The 17764-nt window shown below is 39.4% G+C and overlaps 1 protein-coding gene across 4 annotated transcripts in view; it reads right to left on the bottom strand.

Moving 5' to 3' along the window:
- Positions 1 to 2813: 2813 nt before the first annotated feature.
- Positions 2814 to 17764, bottom strand: part of LOC102231360 (canalicular multispecific organic anion transporter 2) — a 59836-nt gene continuing 44885 nt past the window's right edge. Inside the window, exons 23-31 of one of the 4 annotated variants that reach the window (XM_023340616.1) lie at positions 15477 to 15790; positions 11381 to 11580; positions 10231 to 10357; positions 9519 to 9620; positions 8451 to 8597; positions 8204 to 8362; positions 6426 to 6592; positions 6145 to 6339; positions 2814 to 3624 (exon numbers count right to left, since the gene is read on the bottom strand). In XM_023340616.1, coding sequence (XP_023196384.1) covers positions 3513 to 3624; positions 6145 to 6339; positions 6426 to 6592; positions 8204 to 8362; positions 8451 to 8597; positions 9519 to 9620; positions 10231 to 10357; positions 11381 to 11580; positions 15477 to 15790 — 1523 coding nt within the window. In that variant the 3' untranslated portion in view covers positions 2814 to 3512. Of the gene's footprint in view, positions 3625 to 6144; positions 6340 to 6425; positions 6593 to 8203; positions 8363 to 8450; positions 8598 to 9518; positions 9621 to 10230; positions 10358 to 11380; positions 11581 to 15476; positions 15791 to 17764 lie in introns of those variants that run through there. The other 3 variants (XM_023340617.1, XM_023340618.1, XM_023340619.1) reach the window with 3 other exon arrangements.

Raw genomic sequence — 17764 nt, 5'->3', positions numbered from 1 at the left:
AATTGTTGATCTAAAACGTAAAAAAGGTCTCGTCAAGATGTTTTTAGGTCCATTGGCAACAAGAGTCGGGGATGGGTCAGTGTTGGCTGTGTTTATCCATCTAATCAACGAAAACAGAAACATGGTAAATGTCTCCGGTGTTATGTCTAAAATAAGAAGATCTTATTTGTGAGTGAAAATCTTTCAATGAAGAAACATAAAAAATAAAATGGTGGATCAGCATCAACCACCAGAGGGCCACAAATGCTCCTAATAGTGCTCCATCTCCCTGGATGTTCACTGGTGTCAGTGCGATGTGGTCTGTTGACCACTAGATGGCAGCAAAGAGCTTCCAATGTGATTGTTGGTATGTGTGAAATAGGCATTTCTGAAACAGATTGTAGGCAAATGTAGCTAAGACAAATCTATATATGGTGATGTGGGTTATATGATAGTGTTGAGGCCAATCTGGGGTTTTCTCTAGGTCCCTCTCACCATTTGAAAGTCTTCATGTCAAGGTTAACTGGCTATTCCCACTTGCACCCTTAGGTGTTTTCATTGTCATATTACTAAATGTCAATGCTACATGGCACAACTGATCAAATCAAACTACCTGGCAGACTGGGGTTGCTTTGTTTCATTACCCTGTCATAAATCTGATTTAACAAACAATTCATGTGGGGTTCCTCAAGGCTCGGTTTACAGCCCACTTCTTTGTATCAGTCACATTCTCTGAATAGCTCAGATTATAGAGTAGGATAATTAAAAATATTTTACTACATGCCGATAACACTCAACTTTTTCCACCCCAACATGACCACAGCGTCTAACAGGCAAAGAGTAAGCCTGACCTTACTTTTTTATGTCAGTGATGGGAAGGCCTAGTAACTTATCAGAGAACTCTGGGGAGTGAAAGAACATCCTAATCAGATCATCTTTGCAGACATAATATTCAGAAACATTCTGGCAAATTTTGAATGAGGTTTTCTAATCAGTTTTTAAAAGCTATCATCAGTTTGGAGCTTATAAAAACTCCAAATATTAAGTTTGGAGGAGATATTAAGAAATCCTAGCCACAGATTGCCTCTTAGTAGAACAAGAGGCATCTTGCCGTAGGGATCTGAGATCTGCTCTTCCTAAAGCTGTTGCTGCCTGTATCTCTTTCGCTGGGTCTGACTTGTGGACTTATCAAAAATAAAACCCAGTTTTAAAAATGACTCACAATTTCCATCTGTTTCACAAACGCTGTCTCATGGCAAAGCAGATACAAGCTGCAGAGGTCATTTCAGGTGTGGGATTTTCATTTGGAATCTTTCTTTTTTTTTTTCCCTGAAAAACCACACCAAGCAGTCCAAGGAGCCTTAAAATGGGGAGCAAAACAGGCCACCGTCAGTCAGACTGCAGGAGGAAAACAAGCCCTTCGGGGAGCTAGTGAGAACCTTCTTAGAAAAGCAGGATGAGCTTAGAAAAAATGTTTACTGAGAACAACGGCGGTGGGTTACTGCAGGATCCCAACCTCTCTGCAAGACGGTGGGCTGGTAATTACCAAAGTGTGCTACACCTGGATATTTGAAGAAGAACGGGATTGTTATGTTTAACTCCACCACACTGTTAATCCAAACTTCATGTTGCCTGTAGATGAGCTCAAGGACACCGTGCCGTAATCTCAATGGAATAAGTTTAGATGACTGAACCGTGCAATGTATTCGGAAACAGTGGTTTAAAGTTTAAAGAACCCCTGGACTAACAGCGCCATCTGGTGTTCATTATGCGCCTTTGCACATTTGATAGACTGATAAATGAACGTACTTACTAGGCGCCACCTGGCGTTCAAAAAGTATAGCAGCACCATCCGGTCGACGTACCATTAACAACTGTGCTAATGTTTTTGGTCAGCTAACGAACATTTTAGCTCACAATACGCACCCACCCAGTTTGTTTGTTTTAAATCAGGCTGCAAACACAGACTCAGGAACTCAAGATAAATAATACTTGTGCTGTGAAAAAGTTTTACACCAATCTAAATGTGTCTCCACTCAGTAAAAAGACTTTGGCTAAATCTCAAAAAGCCAAGAGAACTGTTAAAAGAAGACTTATGTACTATAGGGGCCAGGGGGTATTCATAAACAAGAAATTAAATAATATTTATAAATGTAATAATTCAAAAATAACTGCAAGTACAAGCATTAAATATTTCAAGTTCAGTTCAAGTTATTTAATGGTAGAATGGGGAATTAACTAATTAGACATAAGTGGATATTATTTTTAAAACGTTATAAATGAGGTTTAATGATTTACACATTTAATTTACTGACAGATTTCTACAACAGTAGTGAATCCTGGATACAAGCAGCTGAAACGAGTCCTCTCTGTGGATGGATTCATTGTTAGCTGGATTTTAATGATTACAATCACCTACATACATAATTCCAAAATAATTCATTTTCTTTGTATCTGCCCTTAACACAGAAGTCTTCAATTCTGTTTCATTCCTTTAAATTTTCCCAAACGAGGACCATTTGTGATACTTTAAAATGGTTTTACTCAACAGTTCAATTAGCTTTTTGAGGTATTTCAAAGTCTATGGATGGTTTTTGATTCAGAACATAAATTTGGGTTAAAACTTTTAAAATATATATAAATGGAGTTTTTCCTCAATTTTAAAATTTGATCTTCTTTTCACCCGATGCGACAGCTTTCACATCTAGTATCCTCAGTAGGAGTCGGTCATGAAGTGAGCCAAATGTTACCACATCAACAAATAGTTTTTAACTGGTAGAGCTGATGTCAGCAACAAAGCACGCACAGATTAATCTTCCATTGTTTTTGTTTTGTTTTTTTTTAATAAATGCATATTATTATTTATTTTCATATTTTGGTGGTATAGAATTCAAGTTTTTATAGATTTGGTTCACAGAAGAATCACACATATAATTGAAGCGTCCCTAGATGATACAAATCTCTCAAAAGTGGTTTAAATAAAGGTACAGTACAAAAATAACGTGGGTTTTTATCTCAAAAGTGTAGTCTTTTTTTCTTTTCTTTTTTCCTCTCGTGAGGACGGTACAGTGGCACAGTCTTCTTCTTTGTATAGTAAAATAAAAGTTCCTCCTTGTTAGCTGTTTTGCAGCAATGAGCCAAGTTAAAATATGATACATTCACTGGCTTATCACACTGGCAGAAGGCACAAAGCAGCAGGCTTGGGTCAAGCAGCGTCTGTGTGTATGGCTTTTTTTTTCCTGCTGATGTGACAGAAGGACAGCTGGACGAGTGGCTGCAGGTGTTGACAACCACTCCAAAAAAAAAAAAAAAAAGACCTGATGAGAACTAGAACTTTTTCCACCCCAAGTGCAATTTGACCCAAGCCTGCAAAATGAGTTCAGGGTTCATTCAAAGCGAGCAGAAAGTGCTCCTATAGAAAAACATAAACACAGTCATGTCATGTAGCAAGTCCACGTAAGAACGAAGTGACGAACAGCTCGGCTGCCAGGGTTAAAGCCCAGAGTCAGGCTGTGATGAACTGAGCTGATCCTCTACTGCACCAGTCCTGCGTCTTTAGCCATGCCGTAGAAGATTCCTCTCTTTGATATGAGGTTTGTGGGCGTGTCAAACTCTGCTATCTGTCCCTTGTCCAACACCAGCACTCTGGAACAAGAGAGAGAACAAAAGTTACTGATCGTCTGTGGCTGTTCAATCAGAACGTTACCGACCGCTAATATACCCTTGCTAGCTAGCTAGCTAGCTTTTTTTGCATGTCTGGGTAAGTGCAAATTCATCGTCAGCCGTCAGTCATTCCCCAACAATTCCCTAGATTACGGCTGGACGACATGGATGGAAAACGTATCACGATATAAGTGTTTCATGTCAGTCGATATCGATAACTATTGATTTGGTTTCCATTTTGTTGTTGTAAATAACTGAAATACTGCCAAGCTGGTGGCTTTCTGCTTTTATTCTCAGTATTCACTCCCCGCCGATGTTTTTTAAGCAGTTATGAGGCACGGTGGCAAAACCTGAAACTGTTGCTACGCAAATTACTCAAAAGGCTGTTGCTAGGTAACCAAAGAGCGAGTGAGCTGATGCCACCAACCTTGCTTAGCTCACCGTGAGAGGGTAAGCAGCGAAAGTTCAGTGAATATTATATCAAATGTATTATCTATTGATATTGATCATGTGTCTATCACGAGATATATATTGTTATTTATTCATTGTTCAGCATTACCCTAAATTTATTGATTTTTCAGCCTAAATTTTAACTCAAGGTTAAACTTAAGTTTGACTTTCTACCAACTAGCGGTTAGCGGTAGCCTCAATTGCCTCTAGAACGCAATGAAGATGGTAAACTTTTGGTTGAGAGAAAATGACATCTATGAGAATATTATGAGATGAAATAATCCTGCTACGACAAAATTTCAGGCCTTAATTTATAAAAAGACTTCTTAAGGATGCGCGGACACCCTGACTAACACACCATGAAGAGACGGGCTTCCTCGCTTTAGTTACAGATGGGAAATCTTAAACTGTATGCCAGACTCATATTTTGATTTGTAAGAATTTGTAAGTCTATGCATAATAATGTTTCTACTTTACACAAATAGACCATCTACTGTACTTTGCATTGGTCTATCAGCTCCAGGCCTCCAGGTTCAGTCCTGCAACTTTTACAACTTTTCTCTGCTTCAACACACCTGAGTCCAACAACCAGGTCATCAGCAGGACTCTGGAGAACCTGACTGCATACTGAGCAGGTAATACGGCTATTTGGTTAAATGTGTTGGTCTATCACACAAAATGCTAATAAAATACTTTAAGGTTCATGATCATAGCTTGTCAAAATGTGGGAATAGTTCCTGCTCTGGTCTTTTAAAGTGTTTAGTCATAACACAGGGACAACAACGCCACACGATGGCCGTGTTGCCAGCTGCTGCTTTCTCAGAATAATAGCAGTGAGGGACAATGATCTGCAGACATCAGTCTCCATCAGGCTTATCCGTAAACATCAATGGTTTCTTTTATTATGAGTCCTGCTTCCTGTTCTCCAACGAGAACCCAGCTCTGTTCCCAACGATCAGAACTCCGCTCGATTCCCCAAGATGGATGTTGGCAGCAAAAGCTGGGAGATGTAATAAAAGTCGAGTTCGAACAGCTGATCTTCTTTATGCTCGTGTTGGCAACGGCCATTACCGGAGGCATTAAGGGATCATTCAGAGGACAGAGGCTATTGTGATCAATAATTCATGTTAATGTGTGACAAAGAGTTGACATCGTCTATAAAAGCGCTCACTGTACAGTGACGTCAGAAGGCTGCAGCTTAGGAACAGACGGGGACTCTGATCTGTGACTCCACTTTGTGTTTTTTCATCATCAGTCACTCATTGAATCATCTTTTTCTGATCCAGAGTCTTGAAAAAATATATTTCATCGTGATTTTTCTGTGAGAAGTAGGGCTGGGCAATTAATCGATTTGACCAATCAATAGCATATTCTGCCTTTGAAGACTTGGTTTTTGGTAAATCTGGATTTTTGTTTTCACCAATGCACTTTTTGGGTTTCCATATAGGGGCATCAACAAGTCCATCTTGTTTGACAAGTGCGTTTTTCACAGCTTCTATTTATTTGGGCTTTAAGATTGAACTGTTCAGGTCAACTCACCTGTTGACCTGAACAGTTCAATCCTCCTGTTCAAACAAGAAAATTGAACTAAAAACCAGCTCTTCAAAATATTTTCTCTCATTCATAATGTTTATTTATTCATATATATATATATATATATATATATATATATATATATATATATATATATATATATATATATATATATATATATGTATATATCTTTTTTTTTAAAGAGAGGTATGAGAGAAAAATAGATTAAAATTGGTATTAAAAAAATCAGATTTTATGCTTAAGCCGTATTGCCCAGCCCCAACACAAATTAGTGATTGTCAAGTGGAAGATGGATTTAATAATCTAACAATCTAAAAATTGTTTTTGTATCAGAGTAATGGGGGGCTGAATGCAAATGCACACCACACTTTTCAGATTTGTATTAGTAAAACGTTTTGAAAACTTGTTTTTATATTAAATTATAATAAAATACATTCAAAGTGGTGAAAAGATGTGGGGGGAAAAAGGCTGCTATTTGCAAATCTGCCCTTGTCTGACCTTGTGTAGTCCATAATAGTGTTAAGTCTGTGCGCGATGGTGAAGACGGTGCAGTCTTCGAACTGAGTGCGGATGGTGGACTGGATGAGGTCGTCCGTCTCCAGGTCGATAGCAGCCGTCGCTTCGTCCAGGACGAGGATCCTGGTTTTCCTCAGCAGAGCACGAGCCAGACACACCAGCTGCCTCTGGCCCACGCTGTGGATCAAAGACCAGCAGATGTTCAGCAACAAAAACCCGACCCGCATCTGTTCAGTGGCTCCTTTTTAGTCTGCTAAGTGCACCTGAGGTTCTCTCCTCCCTCCGTACACTCCAGCTCCAGCTTTGCCGGCTGGTTGCCGATGAACTTGCGGAGGTGCGAGTGCTCCAGGGCTTTCCACACGTCGTCGTCGCTGTACTTCTCAAACGGATCCAGGTTCATCCGCAGAGTCCCGGAGAAAAGCACAGGTTCCTGGGGTAGAGACACTGGCTTGTTACAGACAATGAAGATGGAAAATCTTAAAAGAAAGCTAATTTTTGAAATATCACAAAAAAAAAGCAAATTAGTCGTGTTTCCATCTGATGGTTTGAAGTAGGGATGCACCGATCCAACTGTGTTTTACTTCCGATATCTGAGGATGATGCCGATCTGATGCAGAAACACAGCGCTGAACTGACTTCAAAATGTTTCTTTTTTTTAAAAACAGACATAAATGTACTGAATTACAAATTTATTTGATAACTCTGCACCAACCAGTACATCATACTGAAATACACCAATAGCTTCACAAGCTTGGTCAAACGTGTAAAAACTTTAATTTGTTCAGTCAGCGCACGCATGGGTTGAACAACCAATGTAAAATAAGTAATAATAAAACCGAAAGTGACAAAAACAACTTGGTCCAACATGTAAAAATAAACTGCAACAAACCTTCTTTCATTATGGTTCAGAAAGTTCGATTAGGATGTTTAAATATAATGCAAAATAAATAGCAAAACATGATGTTGCTCAGAGAATAGAATTTGACTGAATAGATCTGATCGGGAACACTGTCACTGATACCCAATCTAGAGTTTTTATCATCGTGAGCGATATTAATATGAGATCGGAGCATCTCTAGCTTTAAGTGAATCAACCAGGCTTAAAGTGTAATGTTGTCAGATGTTGTTACTCTATGTAGAAAAAATAAGAAGAAATTGCAGAAATTTTTCACAATTTCGTGTCTTTAGTAAGGCTCAAACCCACCAGTGGATGAAAACCAGAGGTTATCCTAGACTTTTCTGTTGTCCGTCATTTTACCAGACACGATCAAACACAAATCTGTCACATTCCATTTTTACCTCTGTCACTTTTTAAAATAATAATGGCGTACTCAATTAAATTGCATGTCATTTGCTTTAATTAGTACTTAACAGGCTCAGCAGACAATCCACACTGTGCAGTCACAGGTCACACAGATACATGTAACTCGCACTTAAATTATGAAAGATGGACATGAATTATGCAGCCACTTGTGCGTAATCAAATGTCTGAGTGCCCAGACTCACCAGTGGATGGGAAAGTTCTCTACGTCAGAACTTATTCGGCAAATGTGTTTCCATCTCCCCTTTTGCAAAAACAAATATCTTTCACCTTTTTGCAAAATCCAAAAACCACCTCAGCCGGGCTTTAAAACATTTTTGCGTAATTGAAAATGTTTTCTTTCTATCAGCCTTTTCCCCCAGTGTACTGTAAGCCTGGCGGGCCACCAGGCTTTATTTGGCACTCGACCAGGCTGAGCATCGTTTGTTTATTTTAAATAGGGTTTTAGACACCAGATAACAGTGGCAGTAAAGACGGATTAATCTAAGTTTATAGTTGACGCGTTGCTGCCTCTGCACCTGCCCGTTGACCTCACACACATTTCCAAATGATGATGCCTCCTCACGCACCTCCACTTCATTTTTGCAATTTTTAACATCTTCAACACAAAGACATGGTGGAGGAAACTCTGTTTACTTATGCGATACTTCAAAAAGTGTGTCAAAACCCGTTGACAGAAACACGGCTAATGTGCGTGCGGTGTAGTGACGGGGTTTGTACCTGAGGAATGATGGTGAGTTTGGACCTCAGGTCATGCAGGCCGATCTCCGATATCTTCACGCCGTCGATGGTGATCTCCCCTCCAGCGGCTTCCAGCAGTCGGAAGAGGCAGAGCGTCATGGAGGACTTCCCAGCTCCGGTGCGACCCACGATGCCGATCTGCTCAGAAGCAACCGGCGCGGTCACCTTTTCCGTGCCTGATTAAAAATCCATCTCAATTTTAAAAAAATGTAAAAACTGTCACTACCTTCTCTCCTCCCTTGACGCTGAGCGTGATGTTCCTCAGGACGAGGTCCAGACCCTCGCGGTACCGAACGCTGTACTCGTTGAACTCCACGTTGCCCTGCGTGGGCCACTCCGCAGGGGGCTTCTTGTCCTCCACCTCCCACGGGGCCTAGACGAGAGAGCACACCTTTTTCTGACAGGAACACTTTCTGGTAACTTTTATTGGAAGGGACATTTTCTTTTTGTATTTCGCTTTTAAAGCAAAGCATTTCATCAAGAGTGGAGCAGCTAGTGAACGGAGGGAGCCGTGCTGCTAAAGTACAGAGTGTACAAAACGTAGTGTTTGTGTTGGGCAGCAGGCGGGGGGGCTAGTTGGAAGCAGGTAATGTAACATTTCTGGATCTAGTTACGGTTTATAGGTGCCGCGCAACTCGAGCTGAACAGCACAGCAGCTTTATGAAATGTGGCTGAATTCCTGCGTTTTTCAGTCTAGCATGGAGTCGGTCTGGAGGTGTGTGGGCGTGTGTGCGTGTGTGTGTGTGTGTGTGGGGGGGGGGGGGGGGGGGGGGCTGGCAGCATCACTGATTTAAAAGCAAACACATGCTCAGCCCTGCATGAGCTTCTGTGGAACATGTGAAACAAGCATTGCTTCTAAAAAAATAAAAATAAATTAAATAATGATGCAGCTAGCGATTATTTTCGTAGCGATTAATCGGATAAAAAATTAGCTAAATTCTGCAGCTTATTAAATATTATTATCAATAATAATTAAAACAAATAATTATAAATAATAATTTATTAAATAATAAATAATTATTACCATATTAATATTGTATTATTAGAAAAACAAGAACAACATTTTTATATTTACAGAAAGAGAAGGTTTTTCATCTTAAACGCAAAAAGTGTTTATATTTTTTAACAGTTTTGGCTTAATTACCGCTCTGAACTGTGTGGTTCTTTCAGCAAACGGCCTATTTAAGAGTCTTTATACTAAACTTAATGATTATTTGTTGCACGAATAAGTTGACAATTATTCCAATAAGAGATTAATTTGATTAATTGTTTTAACTGAGGATGCTCCACATACCTCTGTCTTGGTTTCGGAGTATTCCTTCACTCTCTCCACCGCTACTATGTTGTTCTCCAGGTCAGAAGTCATCCGCACCATCCAGTTCAGAGACATGGTCACCTGTTCAAATAATCCTGGTTTTAAAAGTCGCTCAACGCCACACGGGGAAATCTACTGATCAAGTTATGAGTAGCTGCACACTGCCGACGTTTTTGAGCGTTCGTCTTCGTGACACTCAGCTTCTTCCATCTCTCAACCAACTCTGAGCAGCTTAACGATCCCTGCTGAAGTGGTGGCGCTTTTACAGCATGACAATGCCACCGCCATGTTTCAGCCTAAAGCTGCTGTGCTTAGGGGGATGTTTTCCTCCAAATATGGCCAAAAATTCATATTGTTGAACAGGACTTGATTTCTTTTAACTATAATTTTCCTCTTGCCTCTGCCATAACTTTCATTTCACTAGTTAAAAGACTTCTGAAGACATTTGCTTGCTCAGGATTCTATTTCCAGGCATTAAAGTAAAGGGAGCACGTCACACATTTCATACATAAATATTTTTTGTGAACCTTTTCCACCCACTCCCCAATGATGCTCCTTTTTGTGTTGGTCTCTCTCTTAAAAATCAAGCCAAACACAAAAATTTGTGTTGTTTTTTTAAGTGACAAAATGTGAAAGAGTTTTGAGTGGAAAAGGTGACCCACAGTAAAAAGTTGCTCATGAGTCATTTCACCTGGAGCGCGTATGACACGGACAGACCCACGAGGCCTGGGCTCAGCGTGTCCTTTCCCATCACAGCGAAGAGAGCGGCAAACAACACGATGCAGTTCCCGATGAACTCGATACGAACTCCGAGCCACCTGCATGACAACGGGCGTCCAGTTAGAAACCGTCCCCCTTTATGCTGCCATTATGCAAACACTCTGTGTCAGGATGAAAAAATAACAATATTCTAAGTCGTGTGGCCAGAGAGGTGATGGTTGGTGCGCTGAGAGGAAATGACGTGTTTCATCATCACGATGGTTATAAGACATAATTACATCATCGAGTAGAAGAGATTGTTATCTTATCTTAAATAGAACTGTTGATTCTTTTTTTCATTTAACTATAATTCAACATGACTGTAAATTTCTAATCAATTTCTAAATAGCAAAATAACTTTACAGACCATCAACGTTTCCACTGACAGGGTTTTGGAAAATGTTAACATGTTTGGAATTTGGTGCCAGAAACACGCTAAAAAGAAAAGTGTCCACCTTGTTAATTCCCACTTTCTTACTGTTAATTATTAATTACTTTACTAATAATTAATATTTGCTGTGTGAATTAGAGACTGAGAAAACAGCGGGAACGAAGACGGGCAAAAACGGTTCTGTGAAGTCAGACATTAGTGGATCTGGGTCGGTTACGTACAAAGTCTCAAAGTTGTTTTTTTTACATTAATACAAATTGTAAATTGAATCAATCTAAGAACATAAGCTAGTTTTTGAATTTCTTAAACTATATTCCCCATTGGCTGGATTCTTCTTTTACAAACAGACACGGTATCCAGACCCGTCTTAAATGATTCGCTAAACGATTAAGCGATTTCTAAATTAGTCGCGATTCATACGATTAATCATTTCAGCCCTACATCATATTAAAAAGAAAATGTTGAATGAATTCATATCTATTCGAAGATAGGCAAGCAAATAACTATGGCAATGCAGTGTAAAAAAGAAACCTTGTTCTGTTTTAGTGTTGTTGGGATTAAACCACCATGATTTCACTCTGCTGTTGGAGCCGAGCTAAAGTTACTCGCTCAAATATTTACAATTTCTACAAGCGTTTAATCATAGAACAAAGTAGCTGGTGTTTTCCGACTAAATCGGAAGGAGACTTACCTGTTGGACACTATACCAGGGTAGTAACTCTTTTGGTTCTCGTCCACCTTTATATCGCTCATCAGAACAAAGGCAGCGTGCCTGTCGTAGGCTCGGATTACGCTAGCGCCGGTGATGGTCTCGGAGAAATGGGAGTATATGGGAGAGCGGCTGACCGACTCCAGGCGCTTCAGCTGCCGCGACGTGGCAACGTAAAATCTCTACAGGCGTCGAGGAAGGAGAGAGACAAACACGGCGTTACAACCTGACGAGGCCTTCCCACTTGTTTAGAAATTACAGAAAGACAAAAATGCACAAAGATGAGTTCAAACACACACACGTACACATACACACAAACATGCGCATGAATAATAATAATAATAAAAGCAGCTAAAAAAAAAAGAACAAAACACCGGCAGAGTTATTTGATATTCCGGGTATCAGATTTTTGATCATTTGCCAATCGCCATCAGCTCATAAGCAGCACGCCGACCTCAGGAATGCTGTACGCTCTCTGCGCCGCTGCATGTAAACACTTTAATGAATTTGCAGGTGCGCTGCCAGATTGTGATGTTGCAACAACAACTCAGCACCAGTGGAGTGGAGCTGCTGGTGTTTTGTTTTTCATTACAGATGCAGCATATTGTCTTTTAAAAAAAATCACATTTATAGTCTTGTAAAGAGGATTCATTATAAAGTGTTAGGAGCCCAGAAGCCTTTAGTATCGACAGTATGTCCTCAGTTTGTTTCCCAGATCAGTTCAGGGAAGGAGGGGTAAAAAAAAAAACAGAAGAAGAAACAAAGAGTCATGCAGCAAAGAGCAAACCATGCAGGGTGGATGTTATGAAAAAGCAGCAGGACAGAAATGACCCTGTTATTACTGACTTTGCTCATTTGGAGGTCCAGGTAGAATCACAGCATGAACACACACAGAGTCTTCCTTCGATAACCACCAACACTGAAGCCCAGTGTTTAAATACCGACACACTGGTTTTGATCCCAGACAGGCAGAGCTTTGTAAAAGTGTTCTGAACCCTCCAAGTTCTTCACATTTTGTTTCCTCACAGCCACAAACTTGAGTGAATCGTAGGGATTTTATGTCGCAGACCAACAAGTGGGGTACGAAATTTGATTTCCAAAGATTTTTTTTTCCACTTATGAAAACCTGTAAAGTGCGGCATACATTTGCATTCAGGCCTTTTAGTCTGACACCAGCACAAATGAAACAAATAAATAAATGTCGGAATACAGCAAATCCAAGCATTTAGTGGCACTTTTTTTTTAGCATAATCAAGTAACTATGTTAATTTCAGTTGTTTAAAAAAATGCTATATAAATACACATATGACTTAAAAGAAAATTTACCATGTAGTTTAATGCCTTAAAACTGGGAATCTGTCTCTTTAAAAACTCCTGTTCTTTATGAAGCGCTGCCTTCAGGAAGCCATCACATTAACAACGTTTTTACCAGCGTTGCTCTGAGAAGTAGCTCGTATGATGAGCTCTGCAGGTGTTTGCTAATTGCTGCTGGCTAGTCTGAAGGAGCTGATTGGGAAGTAGTGGGGAGGGATGCTCTGCGAGTCAGGAGCTTGAAAGATTGGAAACTGTAGCTCGGAGGAGGACATGCACCCTGAAGGCGGTGCTAGATCTGACCAAGCATTTTGCATATCTGAATGGTTGCCAGGTGGTCAAAAGTTTTCTCAAACAGGCATGAAAGAATCACTGAATTAATCAATCACCACTCCAAGTATGTTTTTGATAAGAGAATAACATTATAACTTGATGTAAACCTAAAAAACCGTTGATTTCTGATTCAATGCCATGCACATTTTTCTTCCATTTCATTGTACTTTCTGTTGGTCTGTCAAATAAAATCCCCCAAAAACCGACTAAAGTTTGTGCTGGTAAAGTATCAAAATAACAAAAGGAGCATAAACACTTTTCCAAGCCACTCTTAAATATTCCTAAACCAAGCCCCATGATGTAACCACTTATGCCCAGTTCTCCTTCCGATTGTCAGTATAATCCATCAACGAGCTCAAATCCCTTGGTTAGTAACCAGCAGTTTAAAACAGTTGTACAAAGCACTAAGTAGCAGCTGTTTTTTTTTTACAGTATTCATTTTTTATTTGAAAATCGCTCAATAAAAATGTGATTACTGCGAGGATAAATGTTTCACACACAGAATGTAGTTGTTTTTAGACGTCAACCACGACTTGTTAGGCTACTTTAGTCACATTGTGGACATTTTTAAATAATATTTAGCTAGCAAAATTATATTAAAACAAATATTGTGAAAAGAAGATGTGTAACTTCTAAGATAATTGCCAAGCTAGCGGTTAAATTAGTCTCAGGAAAGGGTGATATGGGTAAATATCGTTATATCTTCAAGATTGTGAGGCGTTTAAGTGAAGCAGAGAAGTAATGCTGCTGGGTTGAAAGTGTAGAGAAATATATATAATATATGTAAATATTGGTTATCAGTCTTAGCAGCAATAACAATATTGGATATCAATACAAGCGCAAATTTTAATATCAGTCCATCCCTTCATTTAACCTATCAAAACTTGTAGAAGCTCTCAGAAATCATACCACAAGTTTTGTTTGTGAGCATAAAGTTTCTCTGTTAAGAAAATCTAATGTTAAACTATGATTTCTGCCTTTTATGAGTCTTTTGTTGACCTTTGTGATATAGATTTTGATTGGAATGACAGAAGGTGCCCTTTGAATAATCTTTTTGCTGCTACATCACTTTAGCAGTTAAAGCCTCCCAAGTAATCTGTATATACAATAGTGAAACTTTCAGCTGTTGCCATTCATTAGCACCAGATGTCTTGCTAATTATGGCATAAAATAGGCTATGCTGCATCACTGGTAGAAATAGGAGTTTATTTATAGTCTTCTGAATCACACATTTACTCAAAAATGGTGATTCACTTACAGACAGATTGGGTTTACCAGAATAATTTTAACTTCCTGTTCAGAAAGGACTAGTCTACTTTTCTCAAACAACATTTCTCCCAACTTCCTCAACCTTACTAGACAAATGACCATGCAATTATTTGCGTTATAGATTGGAGTTTTTCCCTATTACTACTTTTTGGGTCTCCATTGTGTTAAACTTGATACTCTATTGTTGGGTGTTTCAAACTTAATGTCATCAAAATAAATATAACTACGGTAAGCTCAAACTTAGGCCTAGTCTACATTTAGCCGGATATCTAAATGTTTATGCATCTTGGCCTTTCATCCACACAAAAACTCTGTTTCATATTTAATAAAAACGATTATTAATATTAATTTTTTTTTAAATTTGTTAAATCTGTTTAAAAGTGAACATAGAAATACTGAAATTTAGAGTCCCGCACATTACGGTGATAAAAAAAACAAAAAACTAACTTTATATTCTAACGCACTATTTAAAAGTAGAACCTGTAAAACCTACACATCCGTTTACACAAGCGAACCTCCTGGCGCCTTGTTTAAATCCCAACAGGAAGTTGTGTTAGTTTAGAAGCAATCTGATTGGCTGCCATAGGTTTTAGCTTTGCTCTACACTGCCCCCTGCAGGTTTGGAATGTTTAAAACAACGCTCAGGAGCGGATCTGTGCGCGTTCATGCGGATGAAAACTTTTCTGAAACCGACCACTCGTGTACGAGATATTTTTAAATGTTGTGACGTGAGTTATTCGTTTTTATACGTGTGTACAACGCCACAGTTGAAAAAGAAATGCTATTATTTAGCCTTTAAAGAGATTGACAAATTTATTTCTGCCATAAATAAAGCCATGCCTCAAAGAATTTACTTTAGCAAAATTAAAATCCAAAATTTCATATTTTTCAGCTAATGTTTTGCTGCACATCAAATACGATTTGTTGACGGAAACAGTCCAACTGAATTCTGCTACTAGCTAGCGCGCTACCCTTCGAAGCTACACGTGAAGCTGCTGCGACTACAAACTAGCAAAAACAAATCAAACCACAGCCGACCTAAAACACTACGGTGGCAACGATTACTGCCTCAAACACATACAGCAATCTATAAACACCACACTCGCTCGGCAACACTCACAACCATGCATGTATTCATGAGTTGGCACACTTGTTTCCTATTTACCTGAACCCACCAATAGAACACCATTAACGGGGCTATGACTATGAGGAACATTGGGGTGAGGGCAGAGCATATGAGCAGCACATTCAGTGTGTACCAGAAAGTGCGCATCCATATGTCAATATTATCGGGGATGTGGGAGTCTATAGCATCCACGTCTTTGCTGAAGCGGTTCAGTAACCGCCCAGTCGGGGTGCTCTCGAAGAAGGCCTGCGGGGCTCGCAGGACCCCCTGCAGCATGTTGCGGTGCGTGAGCTTGGCCGCCCGCAGCATACAGTAGGCCCGGCACAAGAGGCAGTTAACCAAAATGAGCACACCTGCGAGAAGGAGGAGGGAGGGGAGGACAACACAACAACACCTGCGTTAAATGGATAAGGACCTGCTCCGACTGTCTGCCGTAAACAAGTTCAACTTTCTCAGATCAACAGAAAGCTATTAACACCTGATGAAGTGAAGGAGAAAAAAAAGTTAAATCTGTATTTTTTTTTTTCCAATTGGCACAGTACTTTTCCTCTGTGAAAAAGTGGCATTCTTCACCATACTGAGGGATTTCTGTGCCTGCAGAAAAACATTGTGACTCAGAATATCAGCTATTTCAGCAAGTCAGTTTGGCTTGTTGATTATGAATAAAGTGATGAGTGTAGGCTAAATGAGGCAGAAACACTTATAGTCCACCTGCTCACAGGTATCTTTACAAATTTCCATGAGCGGATAACTAACTAGGTAGCATAACTAATCCAACATTAAACCAATGTAATAATATGTGTGAATTATTAAAAAGAGTGCAACGCAAAAGACCAGACATTATTGCACTGAGAAAACACAAAATCTTACCAAGTAATTTTGGTCTAGTTTCTAGTGCAAACCTCCTAGTACACTTGAAAGAAAACAAAACTAACTTACAAATAACTCCAAGAAAGAAACTGGCGGCATTTAGGCAGCTGTATAGTGCAGGTAAAAATAATGACTGGTTATAAGCTCTCCGCAGCACCCCACTTTATAAAAATATAAACTACTAGGAATTGACATTGACCCTAAAAAAATTAATGTGAATATCTAAAATTCATAGAATATGCAATGAAATACAGTGCTTTAGTATACATCCTTCTTAAAATGTATATCTTGTTATATTACAAAGTATTTTTTTTAATCATTAGCATAAAATACAAAATATTTGGGGAGTAAAATAAAAATGATAAACTAGTTGGGGTTTTTTTTACATAAGAATCTGAGAACTGTAGATGAAGCCCAGACAGACTGGATGTACGGCGTCTATAAGTATCAATTTTCAAGTTTTGTAACAGGTTTACAGCTGGATTTAGCTCTGGACTTTGACTGGGCCAGTCTAAAACTTGATACACTTTTATCTAACCAAGTAGCACAATTATCAACATAGCACAACTATGTGAAACTGCCTAAAACTTTAAAATAAACACACACAAATTTAACGGCACAAAATGTGAAAAATTCAAGAGGTATGAAAACATTTGCAAATCATTGTAAAATCCAAAGCAGTACGGGACATATTGTGTGTTTTTGTTGTGTTTACATTGATTTAAGAAAAAAAAGGTGAACTCTGATAGTGTGCACAACAAGTCTATGTAAACATGGGAATCCTTCATTGTTTCTAATCGAAACAAATCTTTAAAATGTGGCTGGCCTCGTCTAAAAACGTATCCGCTTGCACAATCTTTCAAAACATTGATGCACGGTGGTCTGAAAGGAGGGAAATGAGAGGAAATCTTATCAACCCAGAGCAGCTGTTATTATGCCACGGGAGATCTAAGGTGCTCCAGGTTTCCATGGCGATAACCTAAACATTGCGCAACATTGTAGAGATTGTGAAAATATCACTGATGCAACAGTGATAACCAACCTGGACACCCTAAGAGTAGAAAAAAAGTGGCCTACTTTAAATTAGGCTGAGATGCATCATCACGGATCCACTAGAGGGCAGTAATGAGCTATTTAGAACAATTTCTACTACTTTGACAATGTCTTTTACCCTAAGAAGGATTATTAGGCGTGTGTGTGCGTGTGTGTGTGTGTGTGTGTGTGTGTGTGTGTGTGTGTGTGTGTGTGTGTGTGTGTGTGTGTGTGTGTGTGTGTGTGTGTGTGTGTGTGTGTGTGTGAAGGGTGTGTGGCAGCATGCTGCAGGCTGGACAGAAGTGTATTGGCTGCAAGGAGAGAGCAAAGTAAATCCAGTAGCAAAGAGGAGTGAAATCAGCAACAGCACGAGGCGCTCATCACCGACATCACATGCTAAGGGAAACAAAAGCCGTAACTGGAAG

Source organism: Xiphophorus maculatus, chromosome 10 (assembly GCF_002775205.1).
Source record: "Xiphophorus maculatus strain JP 163 A chromosome 10, X_maculatus-5.0-male, whole genome shotgun sequence".
NCBI lineage: Eukaryota > Metazoa > Chordata > Actinopteri > Cyprinodontiformes > Poeciliidae > Xiphophorus > Xiphophorus maculatus.
Note: the sequence above shows the minus strand (reverse complement) of the source record. Positions and strands in the feature narration are given on the sequence as shown.